The 18,748-nt window shown below is 42.1% G+C and overlaps 2 protein-coding genes across 3 annotated transcripts in view; one reads left to right on the forward strand and one right to left on the reverse strand.

Moving 5' to 3' along the window:
- The first annotated feature begins 1,310 nt into the window (after positions 1–1,310).
- Positions 1,311–7,309, forward strand: fgf16 (fibroblast growth factor 16). Its single transcript, XM_061726234.1, has 3 exons — positions 1,311–1,992; positions 5,113–5,216; positions 7,027–7,309. Exons 1-3 carry the CDS (start codon positions 1,686–1,688, stop codon positions 7,270–7,272), a joined length of 657 nt encoding a protein of 218 aa, XP_061582218.1. The 5' UTR covers positions 1,311–1,685; the 3' UTR covers positions 7,273–7,309.
- A 3,349-nt stretch (positions 7,310–10,658) lies between these two features.
- Positions 10,659–18,748, reverse strand: part of atrx (ATRX chromatin remodeler) — a 41,925-nt gene continuing 33,835 nt past the window's right edge. For both annotated transcript variants that reach the window (XM_061725093.1, XM_061725092.1), the window contains exons 30-34: positions 17,388–17,537; positions 15,278–15,391; positions 13,400–13,495; positions 13,166–13,294; positions 10,659–12,286 (exon numbers count right to left, since the gene is read on the reverse strand). In XM_061725093.1, coding sequence (XP_061581077.1) covers positions 12,065–12,286; positions 13,166–13,294; positions 13,400–13,495; positions 15,278–15,391; positions 17,388–17,537 — 711 coding nt within the window. In that variant the 3' untranslated portion in view covers positions 10,659–12,064. The remainder of the gene's footprint in view (positions 12,287–13,165; positions 13,295–13,399; positions 13,496–15,277; positions 15,392–17,387; positions 17,538–18,748) is intronic.

Consider the following 18,748-nt stretch of genomic DNA (forward strand, 5'->3'; position numbering starts at 1 on the left):
TTTTTCCCCTCCCCTGCTTCCCAGTTTCAGGGGGTGAAGCTGCTGGTTTTCTGGAGCTGATCGCAAATATCGTGCAGAGGGATAAGGACAGGGGCGAAAATCCCGGGGGGGGACAGGGGGGTCAAGTCCCCCCCATTAGTAAAGTTGTCCCCCCCTAGAATAATTTGAGACAGAATTAATAATTTTGGAACAATGCAGTAGTATTTAGTAGTGATACACCAAAATGAAAATTTGTGGCCGAAACCGAAATCGAAAATAATAATAAACAGTAAAATCTCATTACACTTAAAACAAGAGTCATCACCAGAAAAATAACTTATTTGACAATTTTCACCTGTTTCAAGTACATTTTCACTTGAAATAATTAGAAAAATCTGCCAGTGCGACAAGATTTATCTTATAAGCAAAACAATCTTGTTCCACTGACAGATTTTTCTACTTATTTTAAGTGAAAATCTACTTGAAACAGGTGAAAATTGTTGTTTTTTTTCCAGTGATAAGTCTTGTTTTAAGTGTAATGAGATTTTTTTTTAACTAAAAATTAGACATTTTAACTAGAAATAAGACAAATATTCTTGTTAAGATTTTGGGTTTTTGCAGTGTATTATGTCAGATGTGCTGTATTATTGCCACCTTCCACCTAATACCATTGTTTTGTATTACCTTAAGAAAGGTCTTCTGCCTGTTTGCGAGATAGAGTTGAAAATGTCAAAATGCTGTATTAAAGGAAGGCTAAAACTTTTATTCCTTGTCCCCCCCTGGATTTATTCTCTAAAATTTTACTGTTTATTGTCCCCCCCAACTATGAAACGGGATTTTCGCCCCTGGATAAGGAAGCACCTGCTTCCAACAAGGAGGTGGAGAAAATGCTCCCATGAAAAGCTCCAACTGCAGTGGTTGGCCCTGAAACTTGTGCAGGAGGTTGGATTTACCCAGAGTGCGCAAAAGTTATATTTATGATCTTGTGGTGTAATCGTTTCTTCGCGGTTTTCCTTATTTCTTCTTTCTAGGACTCTGTGGCAAGACCCACAACCCAGCCAGTGTAGTTAGGATAGATTATGTTTCTAGTGAGGAGGTTATAGCAGTTAGGAGAAGATAAAGGTGGGGGTTTTTTTTCGACTTTATTCCAGCAGCCACATGTTTTCCACAGTGATGATGTTTCCTTATGGATCCTTGTCGCCTTTTAATCCACCGCAACCTGCAGCCGCACTTTCCTGCCATTGGATAAGCAGCGGTGCGGTTTTGACATAAAACCACGAGCCACAAAGAGGAGCAGTTTCTCTGCCTTAGATACTTCTGGACTTTATGTGATCTGACGATAAATACAGCTCTCTGACGGCGCTCTGACCTAAATTTATACTCAAGCGGCACCATCACTTGTAAAAGTTGGACTGAAAGCGCACATTAAGTAACGCAAACTGATGCGCTTAAGAAGGGATGCCAGCCAGGCGTGGCTTGTATCTGAATATCCAATGTGAGAATGCGTGGGGAGTATGTATATAATAGAGTGTTTCCGTTTTATAAATACAGATATCAAACACATCATTACAGCAGAGGACTATCAATAGCCGGATCCCGGTGACCGTGCAGGAGGAGCGCTTGTTTTTTTGGAGTGCATGGACCGGACTTTTTCTGAAACTTTTTCTTTTTTTTTTTCTTCTTCCCTCCTTCCTCACACATTTTAAATGCCTTCGCTTAATTTGACAGCTGTGCACACAATGGCAGAGGTCGGGACGTTTGTGGGGACGCTTGACTTGGATTTACAGAGCTTTCCTGCGCTGGGGAGCCTGACCCTGCCGGAGTCCCCGGTGCCGGGGCTGAGCGAGCGGCTGGGCCAGATCGAGGGCCGGCTGCAGCGGGGGTCGCCCACGGACTTCGGACACCTGAAGGGGATCCTGCGGCGGCGGCAGCTCTACTGCAGGACCGGCTTCCAGCTGGAGATACTGCCCAACGGCACCGTGCACGGGACGAGGCAGGACCACAGCAGATTTGGTGAGCTCCTGGAGCCTGAATTAAGCCCAGAGGTGCATGGACAGAGTACTGGACCCCAGTACTTGAGTAAGAGTACAAATACTACTGGTCAAAATTTACTCCGTTACAAGTAAAAGTAGCTCAGTCAAAATATTACTCGAGTAAGAGGAGAAAAGTACTTGCTTTTAAAAGGTACTTAAGTACAAAGTTAATGCTTTTAAATTTACTTTAAGTAAAAGTAAGAGTAAGAGTAAATTTCTTATTTTCCACATCAGTAAATTACTATATTTTTTCTAAATTAATTTAAGGATCTTTTAACTCTTGATTCTGAGAATTAACTCCTTGAAACCAGCTGCACTGATGTGCTGCTTTTAGAACCACAATGTTATATAAAACCTGCAGAAACACCAAAAACAAATCAAATGAATGAAATGAGTTTATTAACAATCATGAACTGAAACCAAATGTACCTGCACCATCCAACTAAGTCTGGATCCCCCTCAAAGACCACTGCTTTACAAAAAACTACATCTCTGCTTTCAATAACTCAATGTTGAAGTCACTTAACTTTACAGGATGGACATGTACCAGTACAATATAGCAATATAGAGCATAACACACTGTCTACGGCGTAGCCTACGGCGTAGGGTGCGCGTCGCCGCGGTACCCTACGTCGTAGGTCCTGCGTCGGTGTAACGCGGAACCATAAATCAGCCTTTCAGAGCCAGATTCAAGCGACTTTATTCATTCCCTTTTGGGAGGTTCTGACATCTCCATCTCTCACACACACACAACACTGTCGTTTACAAATCAAACACCACCAAAAAGCCAAACACACCATATAAAGATAAAAAGATAAGAAAGTTAAAAATAAAAGTAAAAGGTAAAAACTAAATAAATGTCAATGTCAATTTTATTTATATTGCACATTTAAAAACAACCGAGACACACAAAGTGCACAATCACTTCTCACAGTAAATACAAATAAAGATAGAAAGTGCGGTGCCATAAAAACAATTATAAGGATAAAAAAATCACGTTCACTCAAAAGGCTCTTTTAATATTCATCACAACTTGTCTCATCTTAACCTATATACCCACATATAACCTATTTATGACGGAGAACTCGACCGTGAAAGGTTACTAAAACCATAAACTGTGACAGACTGTGGTGATGGGTTGTTTTTTTTAATAATGTAACCTACCAAGAAGGATGTGTTTAATTTAAACGTTAAATTGTCAGAAATTCAAGTGACTTTAATGAAGCAACATCTGGACAACTCATCCCTGCGTCACGGCACACCTTTGGTGACCGTGATGGTGCAGGTGTTTCTCCTCAGTCCCGTCGATGTGTAGCGGCTTCTGAGACTTTTCTGTCCCCAATATGCTCCCTAAATCAAATACAGTCATTTTTTTTATGTCTTAGGTTAGATACAGCTGTGCTTTCCTGTAATATCACTAGCGAGGGGGTAAAGAAAGCTAAATAAATAACAGGGTCTGTGCTGTTCAGACAGGTCAGAGGGCAGATGTCTTGTCATGTCACAGGTGCAGGTGGAAAGAAAAAAGTAGAAATAACTGTAGAGTAAATCGTGACCACAACTGAATTAAGGAAGAAGAAAAAAAAAAAGGTTTAATGTTCATTCCTCAGCCAAAACAAGCCGGTTTATGGGGATGGGTGGTCCGCCTATTTGTCTCTGGCTTCACTTAGCTTTTCAAAAATGCAAGATCTTTGTCAAAGCGATGAGGAAGACATGGATTCGATTAGGAGGATATGAAACACACTCTTCACCCCACAAAAGGGGGGAAATTAAAAAAAAAAAAGAAGAAAAAAAGAGGGATCTTCTCTGTCATCCTCTGGCATCTGATGAAGTCTGGGGAGATGGGGACCAGGTGGCTGTAAGCTGGTCTCTGCCAGTCATAGACGCCAGCTGGATCCTCTCTGACTAACCTCTGCATCACAACAGCCAGTGGCTTTTAAATCCACCAGTTGTTGTTTCACTGCCTTTGAAGTATAAGCTCACTTTACTGTAACTTCATGTAAGAAACAAGCCACTCACATCTCAGCTTCATTAAAATGTCTTTCAAGCTGTGTTAGTAGCCAGCAGGGAACTTCCTATGACTTTATAGACAACCTCAAACCACTACGATAGACCGGAGTGATCTATGTTGCTCACAGGCCAGGGTAAAAGGAATAATAACTCACACCCAATGACAACGTGAGTTATTTAGCGACTTTTGGTTTCTTTGGCACCAAATGACAGGGAACCCGTGTTCATATGGGCACTAGGAATGGGCGATATTTTACCGTTCACGATAAACCGTCAAAAAAATTCCTCGCGATAAGAATTTGTCATGTCGCGGTAAAAACGATAAATTCCCCTTGATGATGTTTTTGTGTAAAGCTGATTTTTGGAAGGAAGGAAGGAAGGAAGGAAGGAAGGAAGGAAGGAAGGAAGGAAGGAAGGAAGGAAGGAAGGAAGGAAGGAAAGAAGGAAGGAAGGAAGGAAAGAAGGAAGGAAGGGAGAAAAGAGGAAGGGAAGAAGGAAGGAAAGAGCAGGAGGAAAGAAGGAAGGAAGGGGAAAAAAGAAGTAAGGAAGGAAGGAAGGAAGGAAGGAAGGAAGGAAGGAAGGAAGGAAGGAAGGAAAGGGAGAAAACAAGGAAAGGAGGAAGGAAGGGGAAAAAAGAAGGAAGAAAGGAAGGAAGGAAGGAAGGAAGGAAGGAAGGAAGGAAGGAAGGAAGGAAGGAAGGAAGGGAGAAAACAAGGAAAGGAGGAAGGAAGAAAGAAAGAAAGAAAGAAAGAAAGAAAGAAAGAAAGAAAGAAAGAAAGAAAGAAAGAAAGAAAGAAAGAAAGAAAGAAAGAAAGAAAGAAAGAAAGAAAGAAAGAAAAAATACCGTTGATGACATTTTTGTGTAACAAACATGGTGGATCTGAGAGCGAGATAGATTTATAGTTAAAAAGGTGGAGTTGAATTGGTATTTTTTTTAATCGTTATCGGGATAAATGCCAGAAATAATCGTGATACATTTTTTAGTCCATACCGCCCATCCCTAATGGGCACCACCTGTAGCTGTGCTGTCTCTCTGTGGTGTTACAGTGTGTTTGTGGGCTTCCCTGACCAGTTTGTGTGCCATTCACCTCAGGTATCCTGGAGTTCATCAGCCTGGCAGTGGGACTGGTCAGCATCAGGGGCGTGGATGCCGGACTTTACCTCGGCATGAATGAGAAAGGAGAGCTCTACGGGTCGGTGAGTGAAAAAAAACACAAAAAAAACCCCTCTTCATTTGCAGCCCCTCTCCCACTGTGCAGGTCAGGGTCTCAATCACAACACACCTGCCACTCAAGCATACATGTTTTCAACCATACATCATCTTCTAGTCATTTCCAGAAAAATGAAACTTTCTTCCTTTCCCAGCACTTCTGTGGGGTTGTCACAAAACTTTATCTAGGTTCCCACATGTGTGGCACAAAGGAAAAACCACAGTGAGACAAAACAAGTGTGTGTTTCTTATTCTTCATGCTTGTTTTTTGTCTGCAGGGATTCAAGGGAAAGCAGCTTTCATGTAGTTTTGAGATATTTACATATTTTTCTAAATTGGAGACAGGAGGGGTTGGGTGTGAGTTTGGTTGAGCCCGCACATCTCAGTGCACTTAAGCTTGAACTGCAGGGTTTTTTTAAACATCTTCCTCAACTTTCTCACATTTGGGGTGGATGAAGACGGAGCGATAGGAAAGGGAAGAGATGAAAAAGACAATGAAGGGGAAGTACGGGAGGGCAAGCCTGTATCAGGTGTCCCAGGGCATTACCTGAGGGCCTCTTGGGGGGGGGGGGGGGGGGGGACTCTGCATTTCGAACACAGGCTACTTTTAAGCAGGCCATTATGCGGAAAGTGGAGATATTGTTACCGCACGCTATCGGGCTCTGGCATCCTGGAGCACAGACCCTGAGAGAAGGTGGGGTGGGTGATGGTGGGAGGCTCTGATTTGGGGTTGTTGTGGGGGTGGGAGGGTAATTGCACACCTGACTGAGTCACCTGATGGGCAGAGGGGGAGATGTGGACATGTCTGTCTGAATCCGAGAGGCCAGGAGGAGGGGGTGGGGGGTTAACAGGTAGAGGGGTGCTTCCGTCCCACAATCACCAGACCTTGACAAGCTTTTGATCCGATGAGGTTCGTGTGTGCGTGTGTGTGCGTGTGTGTCTGTTTTAGGATGGAGTTGGCCCAGTCATGTGCCCTCTGGGCTGTATTTACAGACAACAGCTTCCCCACACAGAGCAGCCAAGTGGAGCCTGAAAGCCAATCATCAAAATTGCTTCTGGAATCAAACACAGCACTTACTAGAAGTGTAAAGCATTTTAAAGGCAGAGACTGACACATGCAAGCATTTATCTTGTTGTGTGCATGTCTTTTATGGCCAAAAAAGAGAAGAAAAAAAACATACGATAATCAAAAAGGGAGAACAGGAGATCGAGTCTGTGTGGGACACCCCTGGGAAGGGTTTTGAATTTTTGGCTCTCGGTCCTCTGTGATGCCCTTGCACTTGACTGTGGTTTGGCCCTTTCTTGCAGAGCAGCGGAGACTGACTCATCTTGGCAGAAAGGGAGCTCTAACTGAAGTCTCATTGTTCTCACACGCTCTCTCAGCCATCGTGCTCTCACCTGCTGAACCTGCAGCCATCGCTCATGCCGCTGTGTCAGTAAAGGCTCAGTAGGAGGACTTTAGGGGCTCTTACTGTTCGTGTTGCATCACAGGGAGGGAAATAATTCTTCATGCTCAATGAGAGGTCAGGGGGTCTGAGGAGTGAGCGCTGAGTGTAAAGTGAAAAGCCGCATGTAACGACTTCCCCCTCTTGCCATACCGAACACCTGCCTTAATGAGTTTCTACTGCTTTGTTTCAGTTGGTCAGAGTGGTGCAAAACGATTAATGTCAGACATTAAGTCATTTGGAGGAGCAGAATACTCGTGCATCTCCGTTTTATCATCAGCTTTTATGTCTGTAATCTTGCTGTTGTTGCTCTTGGTGCACAGACTAACATGTTGCTTTGGTTTTCCTGCAGAAGAAGCTGACGGCAGAGTGCGTATTCAGGGAGCAGTTTGAGGAGAACTGGTACAACACCTACGCTTCAACTCTGTACAAGCACACGGACACGGGACGCTTCTACTATGTGGCTTTAAACAAGGACGGCTCACCCAGGGAGGGCGGCAGGACTAAAAAACACCAAAAACTCACCCACTTCTTACCCCGGCCAGTGGAGATTGAAAAGATCCCTCAGGCGTACAGGGACTTGTTCCAGTACAGGTGACCAGTGCTTACACTGGGACAACTGGTTACATTTGAATGGATAGAAATAAAGAGAGGAGGAGGGGGAGGAGGAGGAGGAGGAGGAGGAGCAGCAGCAGAGGTGCTGTGGATATTCTGAACTTTGTGCAGAACCGTTTTCCCTCGGCTCCCCTTGAGGTCACTGTGTATGCACGTGTGACAGTGACAGAAACATTGTGCTTGTGGTTGGATGTCTCTCATTTGCCTCAGCAATGGACTTGTGACCTCGGCAAAGAGGGAAAACTGTCTTGTAAAACCACTCTGGAGGAAGGAGGCCCTCATGACTGCCCAGCTGCGGGTTCGATCAGGAAAATCAAATCAGATGCCATGTTTATCTCATGTAGATACTGAAGTAACATGCAACAACACAGAGAGCAGTTGTGTTTTTGTTGTCTTTTTCTTTTCTTTTCTTTTTTTTTTTTAAATTTGAACAGCACCAAGCTGGTGGGGAAAAATGAATTGTTGACTCTGAAAGTGCCAGGAACAGACTTTTAGAAGCAATGCAGATGTGCACTTGTCGTCGTTCGCTGCACACTTTTGTGGCAACATTCAGTGTAAAAGAGAGAGCACATTCCACATTCAGTGTTAGACGGAGGGTCATGGTCAGAAATATACAGTTTATGTGCTGCATGTCAAGCTTTAGTTTAGCATAACAGAATCAGTACGAGAATGTCGGTGAAGCTGAGGGGTGGGACAAAACTGTTAGCAGGCGAACGGGAGTTTTTATAAAGTTTTCGTCAAAGATGAAAAAAGGTGGATAACATCTGCACGATGACGGTAAGATTAATGAAGCACTTACCGCACATCCCGAGTCCCAGCTGTAGGCTGGTCTGAACCTAAACATCACATTCATCACGTTTAAAAGGAGAAATTAAACATCTTGTAAGGGTTGCATTCAAGGGAAGCGAGGAGGTTTGGGATGGAAGCACTTCTCTGACTATGGTAGCAAAGAAAAACTGAAAGTTTTGTTAAATGATGGCGACTTGTAATGTTCGGAGTGTCACGAACATTATAAAAAAAAGGAAAAAAATGCAAGCATCTGATGTGTAAATATGGGTCTTCCTATTTATAAGATGTACAATATATTTATTTTATACATATAAAGTATAAATGTAAATCTATATATTTATTTATTGCAAAGACTTTATTTTGTAATGAACTTGAAGTTATCTGGACTGCAGATTCTACTGAAATAAGGCCAAAAAGAGGGGGAAAAAGGAACTGCATCAAACATGACAATAAAATTGTCCTGCTATCGAGAACACATTGTGACAGACCATTTTTGCTTGGATTTAAGTGTGATATACCAATTAAAGCCAGACATTTATAATATATGTGAATGGTTGCATGTCTTTCCTTATATTCTTATCTAATGCTGATGGTGTGGTGTGAATGGCAGCTGGTTAGTTTACAGTGTGTCAATGTTGAGTGAACTGCTTGAACTCTAAAAAAATGTTTTACAATTACTAAATGAACAAACTTATCTCACTAACATTAAAAAAGGTCATTGTTTTTGCTACATTAAAGTACATTTAGGCTGCATGCTCATTAAAATCAAAATGTCAGCCTAAATGTCTAGTAAAACTCCACCACGTGACATTTCATTGAACGAATCAGAAGTGGGAGACAGCCAAATTAAAAAAGAAAAAGAGTCTCTCCCAGAGGAGAATAGCCACACAATCCCCTTCAAATGTGCCCTCATAAACCCCTTAGCAAATAAGGGTCGCATTATGAACTGATGGCCACAGACTCCACCAGGTCTCAGCCAGCCTATATCCACCGTACAAAATCAGATTCCCTATGCAACTGGATCCCAACTTCTAATTGGCTTTACACATCAGCGTGGATTAAGGGCAGTGATTGGTTGCTCACAACAGGGGCCTCGCGGAGTCTGGGACAGAAACAGCTGCCTGCCGTACTCAAAACCAGCGGGGATGTGCCGCAGAGGCCTGGCGTGGTGGTAATCTCGGCCTAAGAAGGGATGGGATCAACATTTCAACATCTGCAATAGTTGTAATGTTTCTCCTCTTGCAGATATCTGTACACTGTGAGAGCAAGCTCCCCTGGGGGGGGGAAGGAATGGAAAAGTCAAAAACATGCAGGGGAAAAACCCTGGCAGACTCACGGATGAAAACAATACAGGGAGAGGGGAAAACTAGATGAAAGATGGAAGAGAGAGGAGAGTGGGACAAAAGACGGCGCTGCCTGTGTGAGATACGCTGTATCGGGGTGCAGCAGCTATTTTCTAATGTAAAATAAATCACCCCAAATATAAAACTTATTTACAACTAAATTATCATATAGGCTTGTTGTTCAAAGACATCACTTTGTTTTCTGCAGGATTCTTTAAGCCTCCCCCCTTTTTTCCAACTGTCCTACTGCTCAGGCATTTTATTAAACACAGGAAGTCAGGTCAGAACTACAAACATGGCGTTGAAAACTTATGGAGAAAATAACTTTTCCCCTCTACCTGTGCTTTAAAAGCTATAATTGGTAAAAAAAAACCCAAATGCAACTTAAAAAGGAGTTGTGCTTTCTAGCAATTGCCTTTATATTTTCAACACAAGACTTGTTAGATGAGGGTGCCCTCATTTTCATTAAAAGTAGATATATATATTAAAAAAAAAAACCCACATTAACTGTTATAACTTGCCTCTTCAGCATAGTGAAAGCTGGATGTTCAGTTATGGACCCCCCAGGACAACCTTACCAGGTATCTCTGAGAAAGACCTCTAAAATGAGCTAAAGGCAGCTAAGAAGCTCTTTGCTATGTCTGAGACAAGAAAGCTATTGCGATTTGAAAATGTGAAACTATTGATATTTGATGATTCATTGCAGCAATAAGCAGCCAGAAAGGTGGGAAGCCAATGGTTTAAATCTTTAGTGTGAAACATTCATAGCTAATTCCTTGTATACAATTTAAACCTTAAAAGAAAATATCAAATAAGTTGTCAAATACTTGGGAGTACAAAGTACTCTACTATCTCTACTTTATTTTCCTAGTAAATGGGTACCGTGTATACTGTAGAACGCAGCATTAAAGCTATACTGCATAATGTCCCCATCATTCCTCCCACGTTCCCTTTTTATTGATTGTTGGGAATTCGATACACATCTCCATCTGTCTCTACTCATTTCCTGTCATCCATCTTGAAAAAAAAAACTAAAAAAACCCAACACTTAATACATAAGATTTGGTTAAAAAACCAAAACGTCCCACACAAACACCCCCTTCACATATCTAATCATTGGAAAGGGAAATACATCTTTTCCTGCAACACTGAAAGCGCTGACAAGTACTCCAGTTTACAAAAAAAAAAAAAAACTATATATAAAAAAAAATTAAAAAAAATGACTCAAACACAGAAGTTGCTCATCCTTTTGGTCACTTTATTAAATGTTATATTAAATACTTATCAATAGCAGATCATAGTCATGGCAGAACATGTTGGTGTATTTGCTAATGTAAGAACATTCTTAGAAGAGGGCAAAGAAACCTTTTCTACATTTATGAAATACACCTTGTGCAAACACAGGAGTCAACAGGCGTCTCTTTGTGAAAAATGTCCATATTCCTCTTGTTTAACAAATTCTTCAGTAAAAGTGTTGAGAAACGAGAATGTGCCAAAATAGAGAACAAGTAGTCTTTGGGGGTGAGGGGTGGGGGGGCGGCTGCGTGGTGAGACAACAGCATTGAGGAGACCATTACCCACAAAGCACAAGACACAAATCAGCCAGATAAAAACACTATTTTACCCCTTCCTGTTGACTCCATTAAAACTGATAGTCCAAACTCTGAAAGGCAGGTGGAGGGTACGGATTTGGGCGTTTGACGTCCAGTGCTCTACGAGACCCCCCCCTCCTCACCCGGGCCCGGGGCCAGCACAAGTGGAATATGAACAATGAAGAGGAACGCACAGTGCTATGCTAGACAACACGTGACAATGAGAAAAAGATGTTACAAAAAAAGGTCAAAAGGAACTGGCAGGCAGTTTTGAACAACACAAGCATTCCATTACAATGTTCAGCGACAACTAATGTAAACACTTAAAAGCAGAATAGAAAAGATTTTCAACAAATCTCAAATCTTTACAGGTTTTTTTTTTTCTCTTTTTTAGGAAATGAATATAAGGCCATAACTTTTTTCTTCGTCCACTGTTCTTTTCAGCTGAAAAGCTTCTTCTACTTCCCAAAGCGAGCAGGACTTTGCAGCACCAATAGCTGTCTACTTTGCGGGATAAATTGCTGAGGAATTGAGTGATGCTAATAATCGTTTGGAGCTTTTTCTCATGGAGTCCTGACACTTAACAATTCTGGTCCCACTCTGATGTTACACATTGAAAAGAGTATATATATAAAAAAAAAAAAAAGAAAAAAGAAAAAGCTCAGTTTAAATTATCAGGAAACCCTTTTTTAAGGGGAAACAATACAATGCTTAGAAGCATTGGGGTAAAACTGAAGATATAGAACTTGAATAACATTAAGGCGGTATATACAGTTTCTTCAGTTGATTTTTCAAATACACCGTCCACACAGTCATTTATACATCATATTCCACTGTCTCTCGTGGATTATAGAGTATAGACCCAACGCTCTATCCAAATTTAGTCCCCAGTGGACAGCAGTCTTATCTTAAAACTACTCAACCCTCTGCTTGGGGCATGGGTTAATTCTGAGCTGAGGGGTCTCGCTGTGCGTTTTGTTACGGAAAACGGGGGCCACTGGGAGCTGGCTAGTAGAATTGGGGTGGGGGGGGGAGAGAGAGTCCGTCTGACCTACACCCCCTTTGAGGGGCCAGGGTTCTTGCCCATGCCTTGCCCTCCCCTCCCGTGGAGCTGCTGGTAAATTCCAAGCAGGTCCATTTGGGATAGCCCGCCACCTCCCATCATGCCGTTCTGCATGGCCAGCTGGTTCAGGTAAGTGGCCTGGTTAGCCAGAGCGAGCTGCTGCTCTTGCACCTTCCTGTTGGTGATCAGCTTCTGCACAAACATCATCAACTGCAAGGACAGGGACACAAACAAAGACTTGGTTTTATTTTTAACAGCAAAAATCACAGGTAAAATTGACAAACTAAAAACAAACATCAGAAAAGGTCAAGGGACAGTTTGAAAATGCATCTGGTTCTGCTAGTGCCGCCTAGCTGAAGTGCCTTATTTAAGGTCAATTGATAAATATTTTCCATTAGTGATGCACCGATTATTCGGTAACCGAAATTGTTCGGCCGAAAATGGCAAAAAAACACTTTCGGTGTTCGGTGGAATAAGTGGGGGAAAAAAACGAACAATTAATAACGGCGTTGTAAAATAAGGAAATAGACTGACCGCTCCGTCCCGTAACGTTGCGCACTACATAAATCGTTGGCCAACCAAAAACTAACCCCATAAGAATTTTACCTAACATTCACCAGGAGGAACCAAAACAACATAATGCTGGGAAATTAAAAAAAAATATTTTTTTATGTTCAATAAATATTTTCTACCTTGTAATTTTGTAAAAGATTTTTTTCTTTGAAAAGCATGCCTAAATCAAATGTATTTGATTTATGCAATGGTGAAAAAATTGGCAAAATAAATGAAAAACTGCTGAAGAACCATGTTCGGTATTCGGCCAAGTGTTTATTATTATTTTCGGCTTCGGTTTCGGGCCACAAATTTTCATTTCGGTCACTATTTTCCATTCACCTGCCTGCCAACTTTGTCTGAAACCAAGTATGATGGTTTGTCCAAGTTATGCTATTCGTTTATCAACAGTGAGTTAAGGGTTAGTAATCGGCTACAATACTGTTGTAACAACACCACAAGCTCAGCTTGCATGAATGTTTAGTGCAGGTTTCGTCTAATGCATCCACTACAGCGACTCCTCAGAGCAGTTCTTACCGTTTGCTGCCTGGTCAGAACTTCCCTGTAAACGGCTTCCCTGCGCTTCAACTCCATCTCCACGGTGGCTTGACGTCCCAAAGCTAAAGCCTGGACCTGGCTCTCAGTCAGTGCTGGGTTGTCCTTCCACTGTACAGGAGAGATGACAGTTCAGACACACTTCTACACTTTCCAAAAAAAATGTTTTTTTCTTTTCAAAGCGAGATGCTTAGGTGCATAACTTTTGACACTTACCACATTTGCAATAATATCTTCCAATGATTCCAGAGTTAAACCTTTTAATGAGTTTGTTGCTTCAATGACTTTCTGCCGTCCCTGGTTTATGAGATCCTAGAGGACAAGGACAGAGAGGAGATGTTGGACACGTTTTAGGTTTTCTTCATATTTGCAATCACAAGTGAGCATACGAGTTTGGGTAATAAGGATTGATCCTCCCCTCTGCGACTAATTTCATAGCAAAGCTCCATCAGCAGGTTTTCTAAGTCAAATTTCACACCAGATTGCTTTTGGTCAGTATGTCAGACCATGTTAATTTTTTCCACTTCATAAAAAAAGCTATAACAGTTGAAAAAAAAAAAAAAAAAATACAGACAGATTTGTGTGAGTTATGTAAACGATTTAATAAATCGATCGATTAAAATAAGGAGCAATGTAATGTCTATAACACAGTTCTGCCCACAGCTGTGCCTGACAAAAGTTAAAAGTATGTAAAAAGTGTTTTATTTATTTTTTCTGAAGCATTTTAATATAAATAATATCTCTGAAAAGGATGGTGAATGCATAAAAAAAAAGTGTGAGAAAAAGAAACTCCCTCTGGTAAAGATCCTGCATGAACAGGATGTGATATATGTGATCAGAACTTAACGCAGCATTCTAGCATCTCTTCTTTCTTTGGCCCAAAAATGCCTCAATAGATTTTGTGTAAGAAAAATCAACATCATTCAACATTGATTTTACGTTCCTTACAGAGCAAAAATAGATGACAGCTAGATTCAACTGAAGCTATGAGTAGTAAATCTTTTAAATTTGCCGCTGTGACGTTCCATCGTTTTCTTCTGCATCATCTTCCTCCTTTTGTCAGTGCTGCTCTGCAGTGTCCATCACTGCAGTTGAAGCCCGTCTGGCGTTTATCATTTTAATGCCAGAAATTAAAAGCAACACTGTCGTCAGTTTCTAAGCATCACAATGGGTGCTATATGAAGAGAATGCGCTGGCAGTTTGATAAAGACGCAGCCGCTTTGCTAAAGCAGCTAAAGACACCTCTCAGCTTTGGGCTGAGCCTGCATCTTATTTGCAGCCGTTTCATGTTGTTGTTGGTGTTAACACCTCTGCACGCAGGCCATCCTCGGCACATGCTGCATTTAACATCACTCTCATAAAAGTTAAGTAACGTGAGCCCACAGTGCTGAACTGTTTACGCGTGCAGAGACACGAGACACACAAATACGCCTGAAATCAGTCACACTCCTCTCCGCTGTTCAAAATGAAGCAACGTCTTTCACTTAAACATTGTGAAAACTGACAACTTTTCCCTTCCCATTGGTACCAAAAATGACCAGTGCTTGGTACCCATCCCCTACTCGAGGGTTGTGGGTTATTAAAGAAAACCAAAAAAAAAACAATCGCCTGATTAAAAAAACGACCACAATCACTCAACCTTTATTTTATAGTTTATATATTCACTGATTAGTTCTGTCACCACCTAAAGCAGCTACTGACAAAAAGAGCAACAATTGATGAACCAGACGGACCCTCAATACAAGATTTACGTTGACAAAGTTGCTAAAAACATGAAGGCACATAAAAACTTAAATTGCTGCAAATGTACTCACGCAATGATTATTTTTTTTACACTTTTGTGTCATTAAAAAATACAAAGTGGCCTTGAGCCCACCGCCTTAGTCTCTGTGTATTAATAGCTGCTGTTCCAGACATGGAGTATTATGAACTGTAAGGTAGAGGAGAGGGCAAAGCCGGGCTCATCCGCAGCCAGACTGTTGTCACAATTAGAAGTGGGGTCTGAGGAATGTGGGGCGCCATGCCGTGGGGTAAGGAGAGGGAGGAGTGTGAGACGGGGGGTGGGTGGGGGGGCATGTGGAGCTCATTACTTACCTCCAGCTGCTGGTTGGTCATGGAGGCCAAAGCTGCCATGTTGTATGAGAAGTAGCTGGAGCCTGCCATGTCTGGAGCATACGGTGACTGGAAGTTGGTCCTCATGGACAGACCCTGAGACATGAAAGACGGAGAAAAAGACAGAGGAAAGAAGAAGGAAACAGGAGCCAATTATACAGGTGTTAAGAACCACCAGGGGCATGATGAGAGAAAATGTTTTCAACCACTTTGGTTGACTGGACACAACTTGCCAATTAAACTTTACAATGCCGGGGCAACCTCATGTTAGATCTGTTCTGACTGCTTTGTTTTCTTAAACGGGACTGCCTGCTGTGCTAAATGTCAATAATCAGTTCAGATTTGGCTGCACAGACTTTGATCATACCAAAGACGCTGAAAAGAGCCACCCCCCCCCCCCCCCCCCCCAAAAAAAGGAAAAATCATTTAAATATCTGTTCAGTGATGGTTCTCCATGAGGTCTAATATAACTGTGCTCTGGCAGCAGCAGGGTTGTTGTGATCCCTGATATCACTTTGGGTTTGACATCGTTAATGTGGCTCTCTCCTAATGAGTAAAGCAGAAGACATTCAAAACACGTGAGGGGCTGAAACACAGAAATCTGATCTGAAATCCATTAAAAAAAAAACAACAACAACTTTAAAGTTATCTAGATTTTAAAAACGCAAAACAAAAAACACAGACACCGTCTTGACAGTGAGCTCTTTCCAAATTTAGGCTGTTTCAATCGGCTTGAGCAATGAGGTATCCAGTATCAGTCAGATTCTGCTGAATTAAATGTTGTGTTTGCACGTGTGTGTGTGTTTGCATGTGTGTGTGTCCCTGCGTGTGTGTGTTTGCATGTGTGTGTGTCCCTGCGTGTGTGTGTTTGCATGTGTGTGAGCGTTGTGACCTGAAGTAAACAGTCTTGTCCCAGTAAAGGCCAGCAGAATGCCGATGTTTGTATGTAATTGAGTCTCAGCTGCAGATGGTTTCCCCATGCCCTGTAATCTGGCCATCCGGTATGTAGTGGTGGGTGGATGGATGGGAGTGTGTGTGCGTCTGTGTGTGTGTGTGTGTGTGTGTGTGTGTGTGTTGGGGGCCAACAGGGATCTTTGGACCTGGTCAGAGACAGGTGTGCAAACCTAAACAGTACAAAACCTCAAAAGAACCACAAAATCACAACACACATGAATCTGCACATACACACTCTTTACTTTCAGAAAGCAGCCGCTCTTCAGCTGCATCCTTAGCTGCTCTGCACCTCTCACACAACCCTAGTATGATGCAAAAACTAGACTTCATATATCAATTTCAGTTTCTGAAATAAAAATATATGCTGTGAGCCGTGCTAAGCTCAGTGCCAAGACAACTTTGCTCCATCATGGGTTCTATTCTGTTTTGGACCCGTGATCACATTCTTAGCTTTTCACTTTTTTCCCCCCAGGTTGCAAATAAGCTATTCACAGACCTCGGGTATTCATTGTTATTCCAGTGACTGGGAACGCTCTATTCTATTGAAAAGCAGAAGAGCTGAGGGAAAAGCTGCTTAAGACACACAGGGCAAGGGAGGGAGAGTGTGTTGGAAAAATAATCATTAGGATGAATTAGAATCTAGGATTACATGGAGGGAAAGGAGACTTGCTCCTGCTCTCTTACTACATCACACCGCCCCATACACTCTCAAAATAAACCCCACTAATTGCCCCACAAGAAAGAAGAGGGAAGATGTGGGGAGAGTTTGTGTGGGTATACATGTGTAGGAGCAGCTAACCCCCTGTGAACCCACGCTTTTACAGTAAGTGGCATCGACTTTGCTTAGACGGCCTCAGTGATTTGTATAACTGATCACAGTCCCAGTGGTTCAAAATGACCATCGGTGCAGCTGACGGAGGCTTCATCCCCCACCTCTTCCAGGTGATGAAAGGACTTTCAGATCCAACCCCAAGTCACACATTTTGAGAAACAAAAGCTGAGCCTCACTCAGTTCACCATATATTTTGATATTAAAACTTTGAAGAGTGATGGACATGAGAGCCAAGTGCTTTACGTGCGACTTGAAACATAAACTGGGCAGGCAGGTTCTTGTACATGAATATTTCTCCTCGTGTACCTTTTTCTCCGCTTCATACTCGGCCCATGCAGCTTTGCGGTCCTCTTCGCTGAGGGCTTCCTCTTCTTTGTGGTCCAGCAATGAGTCGTGCTCATGGTAGCAGAAAATCTGGTTCTTATTGTTCTGCAGCAGCTCCGCCAGGACGGGATCCTACAAGAGATGACCAAAAGAAGAAAAATCAGTGGTTTTCAAGTCAACATTAGAGAGAAAAGTAAAAAGGCACAAGGGGATCTGCAGAAAGCTCACCACCACCAACACTGGCAGCTTTTTAGATCGACTAACTGTTCATTAGCTTTCATTCAAAAGTAATTTCAGTGAAAGTAGACTGAAAAGTCCAATTTATTTCCTATCTTTTTAAACTTGCATCTTTATGAAACAATCAACAGATCTACTTAACCACCAAAACTGTCTATTAGGACTTTGAGTTAAAGCTTGTATGCTTGCGGTGTCAGATCTGCATAGAGAAAACCTTTCACAGGGGGTATATAGCTCTCTTTAATCTAAAGTGTACTGTATGAATTGAGAGCAGGCTTCCTTGTTTTGACGCTTAGAATTGCTCTGCTCTGCCTCAAACCTCTGCGCTCATTCTCAAAGTCTCCCCTTACATGTGCATATGCTCCGACTCACTTGAAACCGCTTCTGCACTCTGATCCACCACCGCTCTAACAAATGTCCCACTCTCCAGTTAGAGACCTTGTTTTTGCATTCAGGTTTCTGCTGTGTGCTTGTCAAACTTCTGCTCTTGAATATCATTCTCGGGCACTTTACCTTCAAATATTTTTGCAATATTTTCTTAAACAAGTTTCACAGAATTTTGTGACACCTTTGGTATTTAGTTTTGCACGTTTCTCTTTGCATAAACATTTCAATTCAGTGCTGTACATGTTCAACTAAATACTCTGCAGCTAATTTTTCTTCTTCGGTTGAATCATGACAGGTTGGCAAACAGCTCTGTGCATTATTGCCACCTTGTGCCGGTAGTTAAAGATTGCTACTGCGTGCCGGTATCACTGCCCATCTAACAGGTGTTTTCATCATGTCTAAAGCTTTTTCAGATTCATTTTGTTGTGAATTGTTGCAGTATAAAAACAAACTAACTGAATCAAAATGAAATGACATGTAATATGCAGGTCTAGAAAGGACGTTGTGTACGATGATCAAACCCACAGTGAGGAAGCATCAGTACCATACCGGGCCCTCTATTGGCAAAGGTTGTGACAGGCTCATCGGAGGTTTTCACAGCTAACTGAGGAATAAGTGAAAATCCAGAAGCTTCATTTTTGAAGGCATCCAGGATGGCAGAATGAGGAAAAAAAAAAAAGAAGACTAAAACTGGAGAGCAGCACAAGCAGCAGTGAATC

This window comes from Cololabis saira, chromosome 7, assembly GCF_033807715.1.
Source record: "Cololabis saira isolate AMF1-May2022 chromosome 7, fColSai1.1, whole genome shotgun sequence".
NCBI lineage: Eukaryota > Metazoa > Chordata > Actinopteri > Beloniformes > Belonidae > Cololabis > Cololabis saira.